This window comes from Cyclopterus lumpus, chromosome 21 (genome assembly GCF_009769545.1).
Source record: "Cyclopterus lumpus isolate fCycLum1 chromosome 21, fCycLum1.pri, whole genome shotgun sequence".
NCBI classification, from domain to species: domain Eukaryota; kingdom Metazoa; phylum Chordata; class Actinopteri; order Perciformes; family Cyclopteridae; genus Cyclopterus; species Cyclopterus lumpus.
Window position 1 is genome coordinate 11,942,483 of NC_046986.1, and position 18,372 is coordinate 11,960,854.

At 40.1% G+C, this 18,372-nt stretch overlaps 1 protein-coding gene across 1 annotated transcript in view; it reads right to left on the minus strand.

Moving 5' to 3' along the window:
• LOC117750959 (protein TANC1-like) overlaps positions 1 to 18,372 on the minus strand; it is an 83,940-nt gene that overhangs the window by 65,161 nt on the left and 407 nt on the right. Inside the window, exon 2 of the mRNA XM_034562434.1 lies at positions 8,490 to 8,583. Within this exon, the coding sequence (XP_034418325.1) occupies positions 8,490 to 8,550 (61 nt within the window). The 5' untranslated portion in view covers positions 8,551 to 8,583. The remainder of the gene's footprint in view (positions 1 to 8,489; positions 8,584 to 18,372) is intronic.

Consider the following 18,372-nt stretch of genomic DNA (forward strand, 5'->3'; position numbering starts at 1 on the left):
GTGCAGAGGATGACAGAGGAGAGAGGAAGGGGCCCCAAAGTCCACGACTCAACAGAGGTCGCCTCAGACACCCACACAGACTTTTCTGAGAGTCAGACTGTGTGACAGCATGTTTGGTTTCTGCATAGGAAGAAATGGCAATAAATGAGAAAAGCACAACCCTCAAGATTCTTGGAAAAATATCAAAGTCAACTACAGAGAAGTAAGGCTATGAACAGCTCGTCCTATTGGCGACAGCGTACTCTTCTGAATAAAAAGGGACTCCTCAAGACCTCCTTTAGATCACAGGCAAATTATGTTAAAGGTATGAAAACAAAATAGGAAATCAGACAGGAGGAATGTGTCTGCCCAGGCAGGTCACGCTGTAATTAGAAAAAACTGTGGCCTGCTGACCTCTCCAGCCAAGGAACTGCCATGGCAGCCACTATCGCCACTTCAAAGACAATCTAAAAACACCCTGGCATGTTAACTGATAAACTGTTTTTCCTCCTCTTTGAAGTGGCAAAAAAACCAATTTGCACATGGATGGGTGATGGGATAAGAGGGGGACTATGACTGGTGTGGTGCTGTGTGGTAGCTGCTTCCATCGAGTCCTTGTGTATTTGTTTGGCTTCTTTTTCGTTGCTGTGCACACACTTCCAAGGTCACAGGCACCATCAATGCTGAGTGTACGAGAGCCAAATTACGGTAATGGAAGGTGGTCACCAGCTGCTCGGACAGAGAGTGGACCATTGGGAACCATGGAAGCATTTCTCCAAATACCTCCCAATCAGAATCCACTGGGCAAGAAGAGCAGTGCTCGATTTGACTATTCCCTAGTGCATTTGGCTTTTCTGCATGTCTGTAGGTTGAATATCAACCAAGAAAAGGAGATTGGGATGCAAATTGCAGTTCAAATTAAAACAACCCCTATAAGAAAAAGTGTATTCATTAACACTGAAATTAGCCACAACAATAGATTTAAGTACAGTGGAATTCTCAAGCCAAACTTTCTTATTTCATATTAGTAGAAAAAAGTACTACCTCTGGGGAAAAATCGGAATCCAATTTAAAACATATTATCTACCTTCATTGGTGAAAACTAGTGATATGAAAATGAACACAAGCATGGATGAGATTGAAGCAGCTGTAAAGGTTATTGTAGGTTAACCTACAGAATTTCTAAAATCAGCCTGCAATCAATGTGAAAAACGTTAACTGCTCCCAGCAACCATCAGCGAGACAGATAAACACTGTTAGTCACTTGCTGCTGATTGCTTATGGCATATTAACAATATAACCAGAGAAGAAAAAAATGCTAAAATTAACACATTGTCAGGCTGAATGGAGATGTGACATTAAAACTGTTTATATAATTTAATGTTGCCTAATATGCCACATTTTTTGACTTGTGACTTTGACTGTGCATTCAAGCTGTAAGACAACAATTGACACACTTTTTATTCATGTTAAGCTAAGTAATTACAATTTTATTTCTCGTGAAAATGTGAAACAAAAGGCACCATCAGACCAATATAAATCAGTACAATTAGGTTAGGCAGCATAGATACCTTTTAGGATTGTTCGGCAACCAAAGGCAGATTTTGTGCATGAAATGTGATCAGAAAATAATGAGCTTATTACCCTTTTTTCCTTTAGTCATTTGATGTAAAAGTGAAATGTAGCCAGGTCTTAATGTTTGTTATCAAAGTCTCTGCAAACAGAAAACAGTGAGGTTGACCGACCAGGTCCACTGCCTTCCCGAGAGCCCTTATTTTGCTTTACAGACAGGGAGTGTCTACTATGGATACACCTGAGGTTTGTGTATGTGTGTGTGTGTGTGTGTGTGTGTGTGTGTGTGTGTGTGTGTGTGTGTGTGTGTGTGTGTGTGTGTGAGAGTGTGTGTGTGTGTGTGTGTGTGTGTGTGTGTGTGTGTGTGTGTGTGTGTGTGTGTGTGTGTGTGTGTGTGTGTGTGTGTGTGTGTGTGTGTGTGTGTGTGTGTGTGTGTGTGTGTGTGTGTGTGAGAATGATGTGGTTTTGAGCTACGCCCTGCTAATCGTTGCCTGCTGGCTGCACAGTGCTTTGATACCCACTCAATGGGCTCCTTTGTAGATCAGGTGCATTCTTTTTTCCACAATCTTAAATCTTACCATAACTGTCTGGGCACGGGAATCTAGACAAACATGACTGGAAGCAAAAATAGCAAACATGGACCAAAAAGCCATTTCATAATTGTCAGCCCAGTTTTCTTTTAATTAAAATTACAAGAGTGTTATAGAATGGTAACCTAGATATAACCCTATGGTGTTTTTCAGTGATTTAAAGATCTATTTATCACATAATACTTAGAATTAGACAAACCCGAAAATTAAAAGCTCATGTGGTAAACTAAAGGCAAACCCAACCGCTGTAGCTGCAAGAGTTGTTTTACAGTACTTAGTGTTTTCCAAAAGGAAAACCATGAGCTGATGATAAAAGGAGTCAGTGGTTCTGGTCTGAGCACTAGTTATTATGGTTAATCAAAGGATGTTAATAATCCATCTTGAGGTTGCATTCCTCTCTCGCTGTCTCTGCTGCTCTCTATCCGCATGTGTATGAATGTGTGTGGCATAATGTGGTGTTTGTCTTCCTGTACAGGTCACATACTGTATGTGTGGTCTAGACATCCTGTGGTTGACTTTGAGCATATTGTTTGTTTGTCTGTCTGTCTGTCTGTCTTGGTTTAGCACTTACAACTTTTAATTTTGCTGTTACATTTTATTTTTGGTTTCTGTGCTTTAGTATCAAGATTGTTAGATACACAAGCATTGCCTAATGCTACTAAATTCTTCCTTAACTTTTGTTACCATGCAGTTTCATCCAGAGACAACACCATATATTTCACATTCACCCGGAGCACACTTTTGGTACAAGAGCAGTATTCCTAAATACATCTCCACCAACTACAGAAGAACACAGTGAGGGAGTTTTCTTTAAGTTCCTTGACAAGCCACAGGACAAGGAGGGAGCGTGTCTCAAAATGGATGTGGTAGATATGGCTAGAGAGGATACTGCCACCCAGCTGTTCATGGAGAAGAACCAGGCTAACACGGGAAGTTTGACACAAGAACCAGTGGGTAGACTCTGTACTGAGTAGTGTTTGTTAATGTCTGAGGGGATGGCTGGTCACCATCTTTATGAGTTCACTGTGATCCTGCATCCAGTTTAGCTTTTCAACAGTGATGTTGGAGGACTGCACCTCAGACTAGAAACAAAGTTCTTAAAAAATAAAACCTGAGACAACCTGATTAGTTAACATGAAGCACATCTCTTGGTTTCAGAAAAAAAATTATCATCTAACTGGCAAAGTGGCTGGCACACATTTAAGAAACCAACGGGTGAGAGAAAATTGTCAAAGCTAGTCTGTTGAGTGCTCTCAAAGAACAGCATGTAGTTAATTATGAATCACATTTGAACAAAGATGAAACTTCTCCATTTCTGATACAAAAAATCCTGGGCAACAAAAGTGTGTGGGAAAAAAATTGTTTTAGCTGCACTAACCAAAGTACTAACCTAAGACCAAAATACATTTTATTACAATTTTATAATTGCCCTTTTACCAATACAAAAAATAGCTTTTGTTTGGACAAACAACTGTCTATCAATAGCCATTTTTTGTTTGGGTAAATACCTGCCCAACCACCTGTGGTCATTGTTTATTGAGGGATGCTTCCCATAACAGTAAAAATTCCACATGTGAAACCCCCGAGGGCAGCTGAAAGAGAAAGAAGAAAGACAACAGGAAAGGAATCTCTGCAATGTCAGCTGAAATGTTTAACTGTATCGCCACAGAGAGGGAATGAACAGTATTGAAAACAGAAAGAAGGCTACAGAAATCTGTATTGTCAGCTGTCCAACTCAACCACAAAGGACAATGACACAACAGCATTAACTATTGCTTCAAAAATGTTATTAGCTTAATCAACACTTCACTGGTAGGCTCAATAAAAACTGAGCATTATAAGCCTTACAAAGGAAGAATTTATTGCAGGGCTATTGAGTCCACCCCCTGAAGTAAATGTGGCATACAGGTTTATCATACTAACTCTATAATCAATGTAGTGCTTCAACTTTTAAGAACCATATGAATTCCTACAAACAAAACAAAGTCCTTCTTTGTAAGCAATTTGCTGTTGTCTGACCCTTGGCAACAAATCACTGTTTCATGTGAAAACACCAAAGAGAGTCACAGAAACTGCAGAGCCAGCATGTACCAGTCACCACCACAGCTGAGGCAACAGAGTGCAGGTCTGAAGGCTCTCTCTCGCTAACACACACATTCATAAACACACACACCATTAGTTTGTGAATGTGTCCTTAACATGATGAACACTCCCTTTTATATTTCACTTTATCATTTCCGGAAATCTAAATGAGGTTCCCCGAATCAATAATGTAACCTTTGAAAATGAAAACAGACTTAAAATAATTGTGAGAGGCAGCGAATCAGGAACATGTTTTTGTCATAGTCTTCATATAGTCAGTGGCTTCTTGTTATATTGTTCTGTCTGAAGAGAAGAAAACATCTCCCGCTGTGGTCACATGTTTACAATCTTCAGCTGTAAGCCATGTTGCATTTGAAAAGAACACAGATCTGTCACCATTTAAATAGGACTTTGGTGCAGATGCAGTTGTTATCAAATTGGCGATGTAAAAGGAAACTGCTAGGGTAAAGAACTGCAGAAATCCTTTGCCCCTCCCCCTGATTGTAATGGTTAAACTAGTTGAGCTATTCTTGGACAACCCCATATCATTGCTGACAGCATGCCATAGGGGACAAGTATTGCCCCACTGCTGGGAACTCACATCAGGGCTGTAGGGTCGAGACCTCTTTTCTGTGCAGGCAGGTCAACAACAGGACTCCTGCCTCCCGTCCAGACAGGTGCATTCTGTCTTCGTACTGCAAAACAAATGACGACAAACCCTGCCAACTGGCGGTTGCATTTCTGTTTGTGTGTACATGGCCTGTGTGTGTGTTGGGGATTGGTGTAATAAACAGCTGAAACTGTTGTCAGCCTCAAAGAGAGTGAGCAGCAATGCATGCTAGTGTGATTAACACTGCGTCCCCCACAACAGACAGACAACTGTCTGGCAGCTGCCCCAAGCCACCGAGCTCATCAAGTGGTAATCTCAGGTTGGGGGGCCTTCAGAAACATTACCCAACACACACAGATACACACAGACACCCACAGCAGTTAAAGCTGAGTCAAAGATGCTGTTTCTGTGGGTCACATCATGGACAGATACTGACTGAAAAAACTCCCAGGACAGAAGCAACAGTAAGTAGTAGTATACTACATTCAAGACAGTGAGGTCTCAGTGACGAGTCGCCTAGAAGACAATTAAATCCTGGTGGAAAGTGTTTTAAGTCAAGGGGATCTGTCATAGCTTTAAGTTTAACTTCACTTAAAACAAAACACAAATGTAATAACTTGGCATGCACCAATTGAGTTGCCCGTAATCCAATTTCGTCCTTAGTCACTTCCATAATTCAAGCTGAAAAAAATAACCAATTGATGACATGTGACTTAATTATATGCATTGTGAGCTGTTATGACCCTGTCTGCCTGAGAGCCCAGTGTATGTTGGACCCTTACCTCCACACTGGGCATATTTGAAGCCTTCACCTATGTATTTTTACAATTTCACAATATTGTTACTGTTATTCAGATCAACAGGAGAACAGGATGAAATACATTCACACAAACTGGCCTTATGACAGTACTCTGTCCAGAAACAATTCTACCAACTTGGAAAAAGCAATTTGCTTTATAATGAACTACAAACCAGAAACTGCTGTGAATTAATGAGAAGTCATAGGTGAAATTTGCAGTAAAATCTGGGGGCCTGTATCATCAAAGAGAACACCAATTAAAACACTGTTTGATTCTTTACAATATAATCATCTTCTTGTGCCTCCAGGTCCCAAATCTATTAACTGCAGTGAGACCTACTTGCAATGTAACCTCTCTCAAAAATGTTGACATCAAAGGCAACAGGCCACAGCAAACTAGCATCCTACTTCCGGAGTGGCAGACCATAAATAAAAAGAAGTGCTTAAACGGGATTAAAAAGGCCAATTCCAAACAGATTCCTTACAGACTCAGTCTAGAGGAGGCAAGCGAGAAATAGGAGGAAGAGAAAGGATCTAGGAGGAGCACATGATGAAGAGGACTAAATTAGCCAACTGTGTGTTTTGTGGTCTTGGCAATGGGGTGATCCCAAAGGAGAGCTAATGACTGTAGTGGTATCTTGCATAGGGGCCAAGTTTCCTTGACTGCTTTAAAGTTGCCACCAGGCCATAGCCACCATGTCATGAGCAACATATGCTGAGCTATCTTGCAACTATACCATTATCAAGGTCTTTCCTCCCACTGATTTTTTTTATATTTTGCTGAGCAGATTTTACAAGGACTTTGTACATCTGGTCTTTCTGAAGGAAGGAAAATCTGTATAGTCTAATACGCCATACGTCTGAACCAACGCAATGTGGTTGACTAATGAATGAAAATGTCATTCATCTGCAAAAACAAACCAAACAAGCTGGTAAGATGAATACCAGCTGTCATATATAAACCTGTATCAAAGTAAACAAATCCTTGACCATATTCCAATTTTGAAAATGGCAGAAAGATAGAACCATGTATAATAAACTAGAGAACAAAACTCCAAAGCGGCAGACATTTACTTTATAAACAACATTCTTTCCCAAAGCCTTTGGGATCAAAATCAAATCAAGCCTTGCAGAAGGTGCAATGAATATTTTATGTCCAATATGGTACCTTGTCTCAGACACCATCAAATACACTGCAGTGGACCCAATTTGATCAACACAGCCTTCCCCATCAGGGCTTCTGTGTGGCAAATCGCCTTTCAGATCCCAGGAAGGATCTGAATTTACGAACAAATTCTCATCTTCAAGGACAACAGATAAGTAAACACAGGGTGGCAATTTAATACTTTTAAGGCAAATTACTAATTTTAATGAATGAAACGTATTTTATACCTGACTAATACAAGTGTTAATATGGAATCAAATACAATATACAACTCATCAATATTCTAATCAAAATGTTTTAAGGAATATAATCAAGATAATATAATAAATAACTCTTGTTTAATACAGGCTATTATTGCAGGTGATTTGCCAACATTCTTGCAATACATTTGAATGGGTCTGAACAACAACAAAACTTTTCACGCACGAAAATAAACAAATATGCAGTAGTGATCTGTGTGAAAAAAACAGAGGTTAATGCTAACTGTGGTATCTCTGTGACCTCTCGTCTGCCTTAAGAGCCCCAAACAACAGAGAAGAGTGGCTAGATGTTATTGTCCCAGCATGAGAAAGGGAGACAGAGCTGCTTTAGCTTGATGGATGGGGTCCAACTGGGAGAGTGAGGCTGGGATAAAGGAGCTGTATCCCGCCATAAACCTCTGCTGCTCCCAGCCTTCACGTGCACACAGAAACTCCTGTGTTGGGTGTGGATGTCTGAGTGATTCATACATGCGAAACAGGTTGCAACAACTTGATATAAAACAATACTCAATTGTCCTTTTGTACTGGGCTGAAGAGCAGTGGAGATGATGGGAGGTGATCTTTTCCCGTTTAAATTTAGCATTGAGTGAAACAATCAAGTCAGACAAATGCAGAAATGAATCTGCTGTGTACAGTAACAGTTTAAACCAGACTACCTGTTGAAACCAGTCCTGAGGCCGTAAATCAAGTCTAGGCTGGTAGATGCAGTATAAATGGTCGTATGCTATGTAAAGACAGATCAGTGGAGGGGGACGTTGTACTGTATGAACAAGAGACTAGTCAACAATGTATTGCTGAGCGTGACTCATGTTTAGTCATGTTGGGAAATACTACAGATTTCCAAAGGAAAAGAAAACATCTGTTCACATATGACACAATGCCCGAGTTGTTTCTATAGTAAAAAAAAGAATCGAAGAAAGATTGACTATCCTGCTCTGAATCAACAGGTATAGACGTGACAGTGGTTCTATGGATTTTGAGTGATTCAAAGACGGAGTGGGCTGATGTTGGACTTCTGTGAGCAAAGTTAATTTACTGCACACTCTCCGAACACAGACTATATAGGTCCTAACCATTACTGAGCCTGTTTGCGGTGCAAAGCTACATTTTAAACAAAACATGCAACAACATTTTCATATATGTACTGTCCCAAATCCTTAATTAAAGTAATTTGAGTTATGGTCAGTGCTTACAATTGTGTCATAAACTAACAACTTAATTTATTTTTAAGCTGTACACCACTGCTATTTTGTCACCCTACCTGTATTTAAGTTCTCCGTTTACCTTGTAAAGTTTAAATTTTTCGAAATGAGAGATATAAAGTGTACATCTATCTGCCTCTGAATATAATTTGTGTCAAAGCCTTTGGGGTGCGGAGTGTTTGTTTCAAGAAACCTAGCGTGACGTTTTTTCCTCCTGATCTTCCACATACCTGAATCCTTCTTGCTCCCTTTGCCTCCATCTCTGCTCTTCTTCAGCACTGCCTTGAACATGGCAAGATTCCTGAAAGCCTCTCTGTAAGGCCCCTGGGAGAAAACATAAATTCAGTCACTCAAAGCACGACAAAACAACAGAAATGTTTCTATTGTCACTCATCCAAAACAGTACTAAGTATCCAGCAAACAGAGGCCATTTCCTCTATTCACAGATGTCAATAAGAAAACCATCCAAACATCTACAAATGCAAGTATTTATGTTCCCCAGAACTAAACAAACGAAACAAAATGTGTCCTCAAAAATCTAACAGCAATGGAAAAACTGTCTATATCCGCATTTCATACTGCTTAGCTGGCACCCACCAGGGAGTTTTCCCACAGCACTCCCAATCCTGCAGGTCATCAGTGGAGGGGCGCATGGAAAGAATGCTCTAATATTTAAACAGAAAAGGACAACTTCTCCTATCTTGTTATGCAGGAAAACACTCTGTCAAATACCTTGAATTCCACATGTAATTGATGCTATGCGGATGAACTTGGATGTTTCAACCCCTTTCCATGGTTGTTCTCGAGCTAGTGCGCATTGTGAATCCATTGTGAAACTGACGGTCCGGCTTGGATGTGCTTGTTTTACTTTGGAATTATTTATAGTCTTATGACATTTTACAATGGAAAAAAACATCCTGAACTAAACACAGCAGCAGTTAAAACACTAAATTGTGTGGGATTTTTGGTTTTTAACCCTCTAAACACATTATAGGTTGCTAACTTGCTGTATTAATAGCAGCAGAGCAATCTTTCCAATGCAAATAATGGTTTCAACCAAATAAGGGTATGCCTACTGCAAACAAAACACACTGAATTCTCAACCCCAAAATCCAGGCTATAAAAATCTAGGTCCTCCTTTGCTGCTGACAGAGAGGCTATCAATTCACCCTTTTCCTCCTTGATGGTGTCAGATGAAACAATGTGAAGCAGAGCCTCTACTGAATCTGTTATTGGAGGTGGAGATGTAGGGACCAAATCCCTGATGAGCCTCTGTACCTCAAGCCTACCAAAGCAGCACAACGAACACAAAGCAAGCCCATCATACTCTCCAACCCTATTTTACCCCATATTTACTGTCTGGAACTGATCCACATGGTCATCTTCAATTTATTTGGCTCTGTTCAATTAAATTCAATTAAATTCAGTTTATTTTGTATAGCCCAAAATCACAAATTTGCCTCGGAGGGCTTTACGATCTGTACACATGGACCTCACATCTTCATCAGCAGGGCTATGGCAGGAGGCAGGGCCACGGTTCAGTTTTGAAATAATATAACATCAATGCCCTTCAATCAGTCTGTAGTGAAAACGGATTTCATTTAAAGTTGCCAAACATTAATTCAATATCCCACCCATAACATCCACCCTAAGAGGCTTCATAATGCAATTCTAGGTCTGGCAGATTCAATCCATCATCCTCTATCTGGAGATGATTTAATAGTCCTGATTTCTTCTGTGAAATAACTGGTTTCGCTTACGTCATCAGATCAGGAAGGTCAGGTGCTTTCAGTGTAACCATGGCCTTGTCTTCTTCTCTCTCAAGGCAAGTCCCTTCACAAGTAACACCCGAACTTGACATGTAAGACCTGCATTAACAAGACCATGCTAAAGTGTCAACATAGTAGATTTAAGTAGTCTGCACTGAAGAAAAATACATTTCTTACTGACTGATCCAGCTTTGTGACAACAACCAACCAAATGACAGTCATAAGGTAAAGGTTGTACAATTTAAACTAATTCCTGTTGTGGTATAATCTACATGTATTGTAATGTAGTCATGTAAGTCTGGTATGTTTTAAGCCTATTTCATTTGAAATATTGATGTAATAACAGGGAGGTCAGATGGAAGGATCAAGTACACAGCAGCACTTCCGGAACTGGATTTAATGCAATTCTTAAGAATGCAGCTGTCTGAACAAAGAACATGGCGTCAAGGTTGAAACAGATCTGAGGACTGTGCCCATCTGTATGTATACAGAAGAGTGTAGTTTAGTATAATATGGCTTAGTGTTTTACATTTGCGTGGTAAGTAGAACTACTAACTGCTGTGTGGGAGCTGGCTGCTCATCTCCACAGTAACAATAAACATCACTCAGGTTAACCCAAAGGAAATGAGAAACGCCCTCCTGAAACATCAAAAGCCAACATGACAAATTCCTTCCATGCCCCCCCCCCCTCCCTGCCCCCTAATCACAGCAACCAGACACACATAGTCAGTACCAACTGTGAGAATGAGACAACACCTCATCAGCCATCATCCACACTCATCACTTTGTATCCTGAGGTGTGCCTCCACTAGACAGCCAAGGTGAGGGGAATTAAGCCCTGAACATTGCTCCAAAGAAAGACAAGTTACATGTTGGATGACAGTGTTGTCAATACTACTCATCTAACAATGATATAGGGATCACAACATGTATTGTAACAACAGTCTTTTGGTTCCCGGAGCCACAACATACACCCAGTGCTACATACTACAACAGTCTGAATACTTTTCCCCACAAGACATTGACACATTCTTGCCCACTGAACAGACAACTGTGACACTAGGTTGCAATAGCCACAGATGGTCAGGAATCAAGATGATGTTATCATTGTACTAATTCCAATAATGTTTGGTCATGAATGTTTGGTCATGAAACAAAATTGAATCGAATCGTGAGGTCAGTGAATACACACACCTCTAACTTACATGCTAAGAAAATCTACATTATTTTAAATAGACATGAGGACAATATGTGTTGATGTTGCCTAGGCCTTAGGATGTTTTTATTGGAAGTAGATGGGAGAAAATGTGGATCCTACGATAGCAAAGGCACCACAACAAACATCCAATTCAGCTTAAGCTGTGGTGGGGATATAGCTGTGACCTTTGTAAGAAAGTCTCCTCACAGAGGATTCATGGACTGCATGGTATGCAGAAAGACGGGCATCCAGATAGCCCTCAAAGTCAGATCAATCCCAGTGCTTTTAAGCTGCATTTGGATATCATCCTCAAAGCGTGGCCTCTAAGAAGGGGCCTCTCAATATTAAAACAGAGCTGTGAAAGTCACACAGTGGCTCACGGGTCTTTGTGGACACACACAGGCTGAAAGGACAAAATATGCTCGCAATATTCACATCTGCTCTGTGCAAGACACACCAAAAGCAAGAAAAAGCTCTGGAGAAACAGGGCAATATTATGCCAAGAGACCAACCACCAAAAGTCATCAACAGGCTTCAAAATTCCCCAAGCAATGGAAGGAACAGACAGCAGACCTTATCACTGTATTTGGACAGTGCCATGTAAGATTAAGGATGTTTCCCCACGGCTGGCATTTTCAACCAGGCATATGTCAGCTCTATGACCTTCAAATGTGGACCTTCTGTTACCTTGGAACCGTTCAAGGCAACAATAAAAAAAAGACTCCAGTCTCTTGTACAATGAAGAGACGGTTTCCTTTCACAGAAGACAAATTGGAAACCAGGGTGGTTGAGGGGTGCCTCAGGTTACCAACATGTATGTTTTTCAGGTCATTCCTGACTTGATGGAGTTCAAATCCATACAGAATGTGAGGAAGAAAAGATCCTCACCTGAACAATGTGTATGTGACATGTGTTTAATGGGGTCATGTAGCTATACTACAGTCATCTGAGAAGCTATATATAGAACGGAAATAGGATTGTTTGACCCCACTGCCTCTGGCAAGGAAGCTTTACACATACATTGGTGGTTGGTGGGTTACAACCTGCTTTGTCCTTTATTGGGTGGCACCTTTAAGCTCTGATAAACTTTACCACTCTTCCAGGATTGCAGGAAACAGCTATTTTATACCCTGCATGTTCATTTCTTGCCAGCTGATACGCCCTTACAGCTATTTTGATCAACAGATTCTACATGAATGATCACTCTGATTTCCACACTGTTGTCATAGCAACACGGAAATTCTCATTATTGGCGGACACTCAAGTTAGTTTATCAAACACTGCCTCAAAGTGTTTGGATATTTTTAAAATGTCTCTGTGAACGCCATAATTGTCTATTCTTTTGTTGTCCATTTACTGAGTGCAGGAAACAGGCCCCAGCCTGGACGTTGAGTTCAAGTGGTCCATAAACAATGAGAAGTTAGCTAACAAACCCTCGAAGAAGGAAGTGTGGGGAGTAGGCATGGAGGACAACACAGTCTCAGTGTCGGCCATTGTAAGCAAAGGTTGTTATTCACACTCACATGAGTGGAAGGGAAATAACAAAAGAACAGACATTTTTATATAACTAGTCTACCAGTTTGAAGTGCCTCCAGGACAGCCCCAACCTTAGAGCCGACGAGAAGCAGGTTTTCATCTTATAATGAGCAGAAAAGTTAAATGTCTTGGAACTTGATAATATAATACTACATCCTGCATGTATCATTTGACAGGCGAGTGGTTTAAACATACTCACATGCACGCAATTCTTGCTAAACATTTCAGTAATATTTAACTTTACTTTAAGTTTTGAAGTAATTCAGCACATTTGTGTATCACAGGGACCAACATTGCCCAAGCATATGCATTTCAAACTTCATTTGAAGGCAGTCAGTATTGCAGCATCATTGTTTCACTCTTAAAGGAAATCTTTGAAAGTCAAATGGCAGCAAATTTAAGCAATAAAAAGACTTCCTGAGTTTTCAAAGTATAATGAGACGGATAAGAGACCCAAGGAGGGCAAATAATTTGTGCCAAACTGTCCAAAATACATGCCACGCACTAACTGCCTAAACAAAGAGGAAACCCGTTGACAAGTGTGTAAACCAACCAGCGCTCATGCCATTTACCTGAAAAGCCTGACTAGTCGGACTGAATACTGCACACACAAGTTATAGCAGCCTCAAGGTCTATGCTTGACCTTCCCACAACATTCAGCAATGCAAACTCCATCCAGAGCCAGAGGGTCATCAGGAAGCAGTATCTTTAAACGCCCAGGAACCAAACCTCAAACCTGCAGTTGAAATACATGTGACCTAAAAAGGTTCTTAGGTTTATAAAAATAGTTTCTGCAATTGACAAGAGCAATTCGATGCAAAGAAAAGCAGTGGCTTGAATGGTTTCTTCTACACAAGCTTTCTCTAAGATTATATGGGATAAGGATGCTATCATCGGTAGCACTGTGTTCTTCAAAATTCTTCAAAACTAAATTATGAGGAAACAGACCGATATTTATTTCAAAAGACCTGTGATTATTTATCTTTGCCTGGTAGGAAATTATATTGAACCATGATATCACAGACACTGATTCAAAAATCTAGCTTGGGGCAAAGCCAGATAGTTTGTTATTGAGGAGGATTAGCCACATGGCTCAGCGTGAAATTAAAAAGGATAACTCTGCTCATTAGACGGCCGTGGGAAAAGAACTGTCATTTTGGAAAGACTGATTCAACCTCTGAGGCCACTTGTCCTTGATCGTTTCTAATATGACTGATGAATAATGAATCCATACACAGGGCTACATGCTGGCTCAGCAGTAATTGTGTCTTTTTATACCAGCAGTGTTGCTCTAGAAGTGTCAAGGCATGTTTTAGAAAACAATCATTGCTCTGAATTCACAGTTGCACCCCAGGTCCTAACCCTAAAACTAAAAGGTTGGAATAAGAGAGGACATTGCACAACCTAACCAGATTAAAATAAAAACTGAGCCAGCTATACACTTGCAAATAACCTACATTAATTTAGCTTGACAGATGGATTTATGAATGAGTTAACAGTGCAGTGGGTCTTCCTTCCAAGCTTTCACAAACCAGTTTCTCCAATCTGAGCCTTGCCTTTTCCTCTTGAACAATTACACACTAGTTACATCACACCAACAACCACCTCTCCTCTGAAATCATCAGCCAGCACTAACTGCACATTGAGTAACAACAATCATCTCATCAGAGCTACAGCCATTAACTCCTGTGAACACTGCAGATTTAACTGTATCACTATCACTGATTTGCCATAGCAATTAAGCGTTAATGAACATCTGGAGTAAGAAATAAACAAAGCTGTACCATCAGCCTATTGCTTACACTCAATTCAACATTTGCCTCCCAGAAAGCCTGGTGTTTGATTAAGGGTAAAACATTAACAGTTGTGTTTAAAGTCTACAGGAAGCGCCTGTAACCACAGAGAGATTATCGTATGCTAAGATTTGTAGGTCACAGGGTTACGTATATGAACTTACTTAAAATGAAACACTATATGCCTATAAGCCCGGATTTTAGTCACTGTGCATTGAATAGGGCTTCAGACCAAGAAGCACTTTGCAGATAAGATACCATACCCACTTTCAGTTTGAGTGCAGGTTTATTCTTAGCTGTCTCACTTTATCCATACTGAGTGAACTTTAGTTAATGTCATTTAACAGCGAAGGATGCATGGTGGATTATCAGTTTGTATGCCATAACTGAATAGGAAAGAACACCTAGCTTTGCCCATTAATATACAAACTACATACAGATACTGTTGTCACATGAGACAAGCTTTGATTCAGTCTTTTGTGTGCGCCGACTTTTACAGACACATCTGACCCAATGAGATTAGTTTCACCGATAAATTGTTATGATAAGAATATATCATGCACACACGGTTCCAATGTCTGGCCTTAAAGATTCACAGACGGCGAGTGGCCATCCCACTGTGAAATTGTAAAGTGATTGTTCACAATGCAAAGGTGTTGTGGGCTTAAAATAGTGAGGACAGACCATACACTCTCCTCCTGTATAACTAATTAGAGAAGTCATGTTATTTAAGTCTATGAGGGTCCAATGCTTAAGGTGGACATCTAATCCGGGCCTTCCCCACCTAAATGTAGAGTTCAATTGTATCTTATTGAAACTAAAAGCAGAATATACACAGCGAGAACACTGAGAAAGAAAATGACCTTTTCTGTAGCTGCTAGAGCTGCACTAGCTAACGAAGCTAAAATAATCATGACACACTGGAAAGAAAGAATACTAATTCTGCTTTATCGTTTTGCCAATGTCAACAAAATGTATCACAAAATTCATTCTTTGCAATTACCTTGACACAAATACTGAATTCCACACTTTGGCATGCCTGAGGGGCGCTGCATCTCTACCTCTCTCTGTCTGTCTGGCTGTCTGGCTTTTTCAAAAAAGCTTGACAAAGATGTAAATCAGTAACAGCTGTTACTAAGAAGCAATTCCAAACAGACACACACGTGCTTTCGATACACACATGCAAGCATGAGCACACATATGCTTGTGCATAGACCTTAAAAAATGCATACACGCCTGCGTACATGGACTTTCAACTCTAGAGATAAAGTTATGTTATGATAAATTCAGCATTGGTATAAAATTGTGTAGAATGAGTCATACTTGGACACTAACCAACAAACGCAACTCAATATGTATGACTGTAATTCTGTAATGTTTTAATAGATGACCTGAGGGGAAATTAAATGGTAAGGCGAGGCGTTTTGATACAAAACGTGCCATGAGCCTTTAGGAAACTTGAGCTAATTCAATTACACAATCCCACTTTGCCAGTAGGCCTGTGTATGATCCTTCACCCCAGCACTGAGGATACAACATCATTTATTTCCCTGGTAAATATGTAGGGCTTTTAGAACTTTAGGACTTATATATGATGTCTGTGACATGAGTCTTCTTTTAGAAGGCAAATAAAGAGTAAGTAGAAAATAGAGTATTATCCTTCTTTTGCCGTGTTAGTCATGTTAGGTTTTTATGGCTCTTCAGCTACCTCATTGCTGGAGATTGTGTCGCACCCACAGCGTGGCAATAAACACACTGCTTCAGTTTCAGTAGCTCAAGGGCTAACAGCTACTTGCCTCCTCCGGTATTACACAGTTATTTTACAACATGCCCAAAAACCACCTCAATGATTTTGATATGTGAACATGTCTTGGCCATGAGTACACATTATGAAGATCACTTGGATAGCATAGGAGACGGCTTCCTTGAGAGCCCTTGTGATAAGTAGATGGATGATAGTACTTTAGCTTTCAGATTTAAGCTAAAATCCAAAATCTACTGCAAAGTCCAAGAAACCAAACCAAACCAATAGTAAATCAGCTAAACTGTAAAATATAAGTATGGTTTGAGAGCATCTGTGTGTTAGGAAATTATGTTGCTGCTTGTATTTGTATTTTAATATCAAGAGAATTTAAATCCCAATTATATAGAATGCCACGGCACAACAATCAGGATTCATAAAAAAGAAAACTATCTTTGTTAAACAGTATGCTGACATTAGGGGTCCTGAACCAAACTAAACCCTAAAGATATGGCTTTCCTGTTTCCTATTGGAAACCAAGTGCTTCTGCAATGAGTAGCCCTTTTCAAAAGTACAAACTCATCATCATCATGATCAACATCAACAACAACTCAGTGTGTGCTGTCCGTCGGGTCACTGGCTCCAATAACTTTCCCTCCTCAGCCATAACAATGCGACTCTGATGCCAGCATCTGTTACAGGCCAACTGGCTGGGGACCATGGGAACCAAGCTCTGTAGTTACTGGAAGGCAAACTCTTGTGGCACTTTCAATAAGATGAGTGCTCTGTAGCGCAAACATCTCATAACCCTGCAGTTGGAAGACAATTGTGGTAAATCTAGCCTTGGAATACAAGCATGCATATCCATTGTAAATCAGCGTAAAACTGCCTGAAATTATATTGGAAAATTAATACTGACTGTCTCCAGGTTAACTGGAGGTTAGCAGCATTGTCAGCAGCAAAGCCTGCTTGCTGCACCTGTTGAGTGTAAAATGTTAAATCAACGCTGTATGTAGAGTGGAGTTTCCCTTGAAGCTAGATTGAGAAAAATAACTCAGCTCAAGACATAGCTAATGTTATAGCAGGAAGACCGCCAAGAGATTATGAAGACTTTATAGCACTTGCTCAGAGAGAACACAGAATCGATGACTTCATGTGCTCTCAAAGATCAAAACGGCATCTTGACATTTACAAGCAATTTCTCTGAAAAGGGAAAACAGAACTTTTCAAAGCACCTGGCTGAGTTACAAGGATAATCCTCCATTAAAAAATACGCTGAAAACAGCAAAAGTCATATTGAGCCAGTGGTCAAACTTCAATGACTCAATCTATGTGGGCAGACAAGATTACAGTCCTGTAGCCTTAAACCTACTACTATATCTGGGTTGGGTCCTGGTTTGAAAACCACTGCATCCAATCACAAAATACAGACTAACATTGGCATCAAACAAGACCACACAGTTATAAGAAAAGTAATTAACCATTTTGCTAAACATCTGCATCCTACTGAGCAGGCCCTTACTCCGCCACACCTATTATCTATCTTCAAATGTTCTTGGATATCTGTTCGTCTTTAGAAAGGTCACCAGATACAGTAACCAGCAAAAAGCATGAAATAATCAAATCACCCATACATTGTTTAATCTGTAAAATATATATTATTATTTTTAATCTGCAGAGCCAGGGTGACATTTGACACTAATAGTGATATGCATTTTTAACTGACATTAAATGATCAATATAGCAATAATTGCAGACCCATGTCACAGGAAGTGTTATTACGTACATATTAGCTGTTTACTATCACTCAACGGCACTGCTCTCATATCTGTAGCTATTTGCTACTTTAGTAATTCATCATCATCAAAACTGGTGCCAATATAATCGACTAATCGACTAATCGATTACAATTCAAAGTGAAAACCCCAAAGATAAACTTGTTCAATTTAACGTTAGTGAGTTTGAGTGTGACGTGTGTGTCCGGTTAGCGTCACGTCGCACCAAACTCAACGGAAACGTTACCTGCGTGCTCCGTTTGATTCAAGTTAACGCTGCGAGCTCGTGGCTCGAGTAACG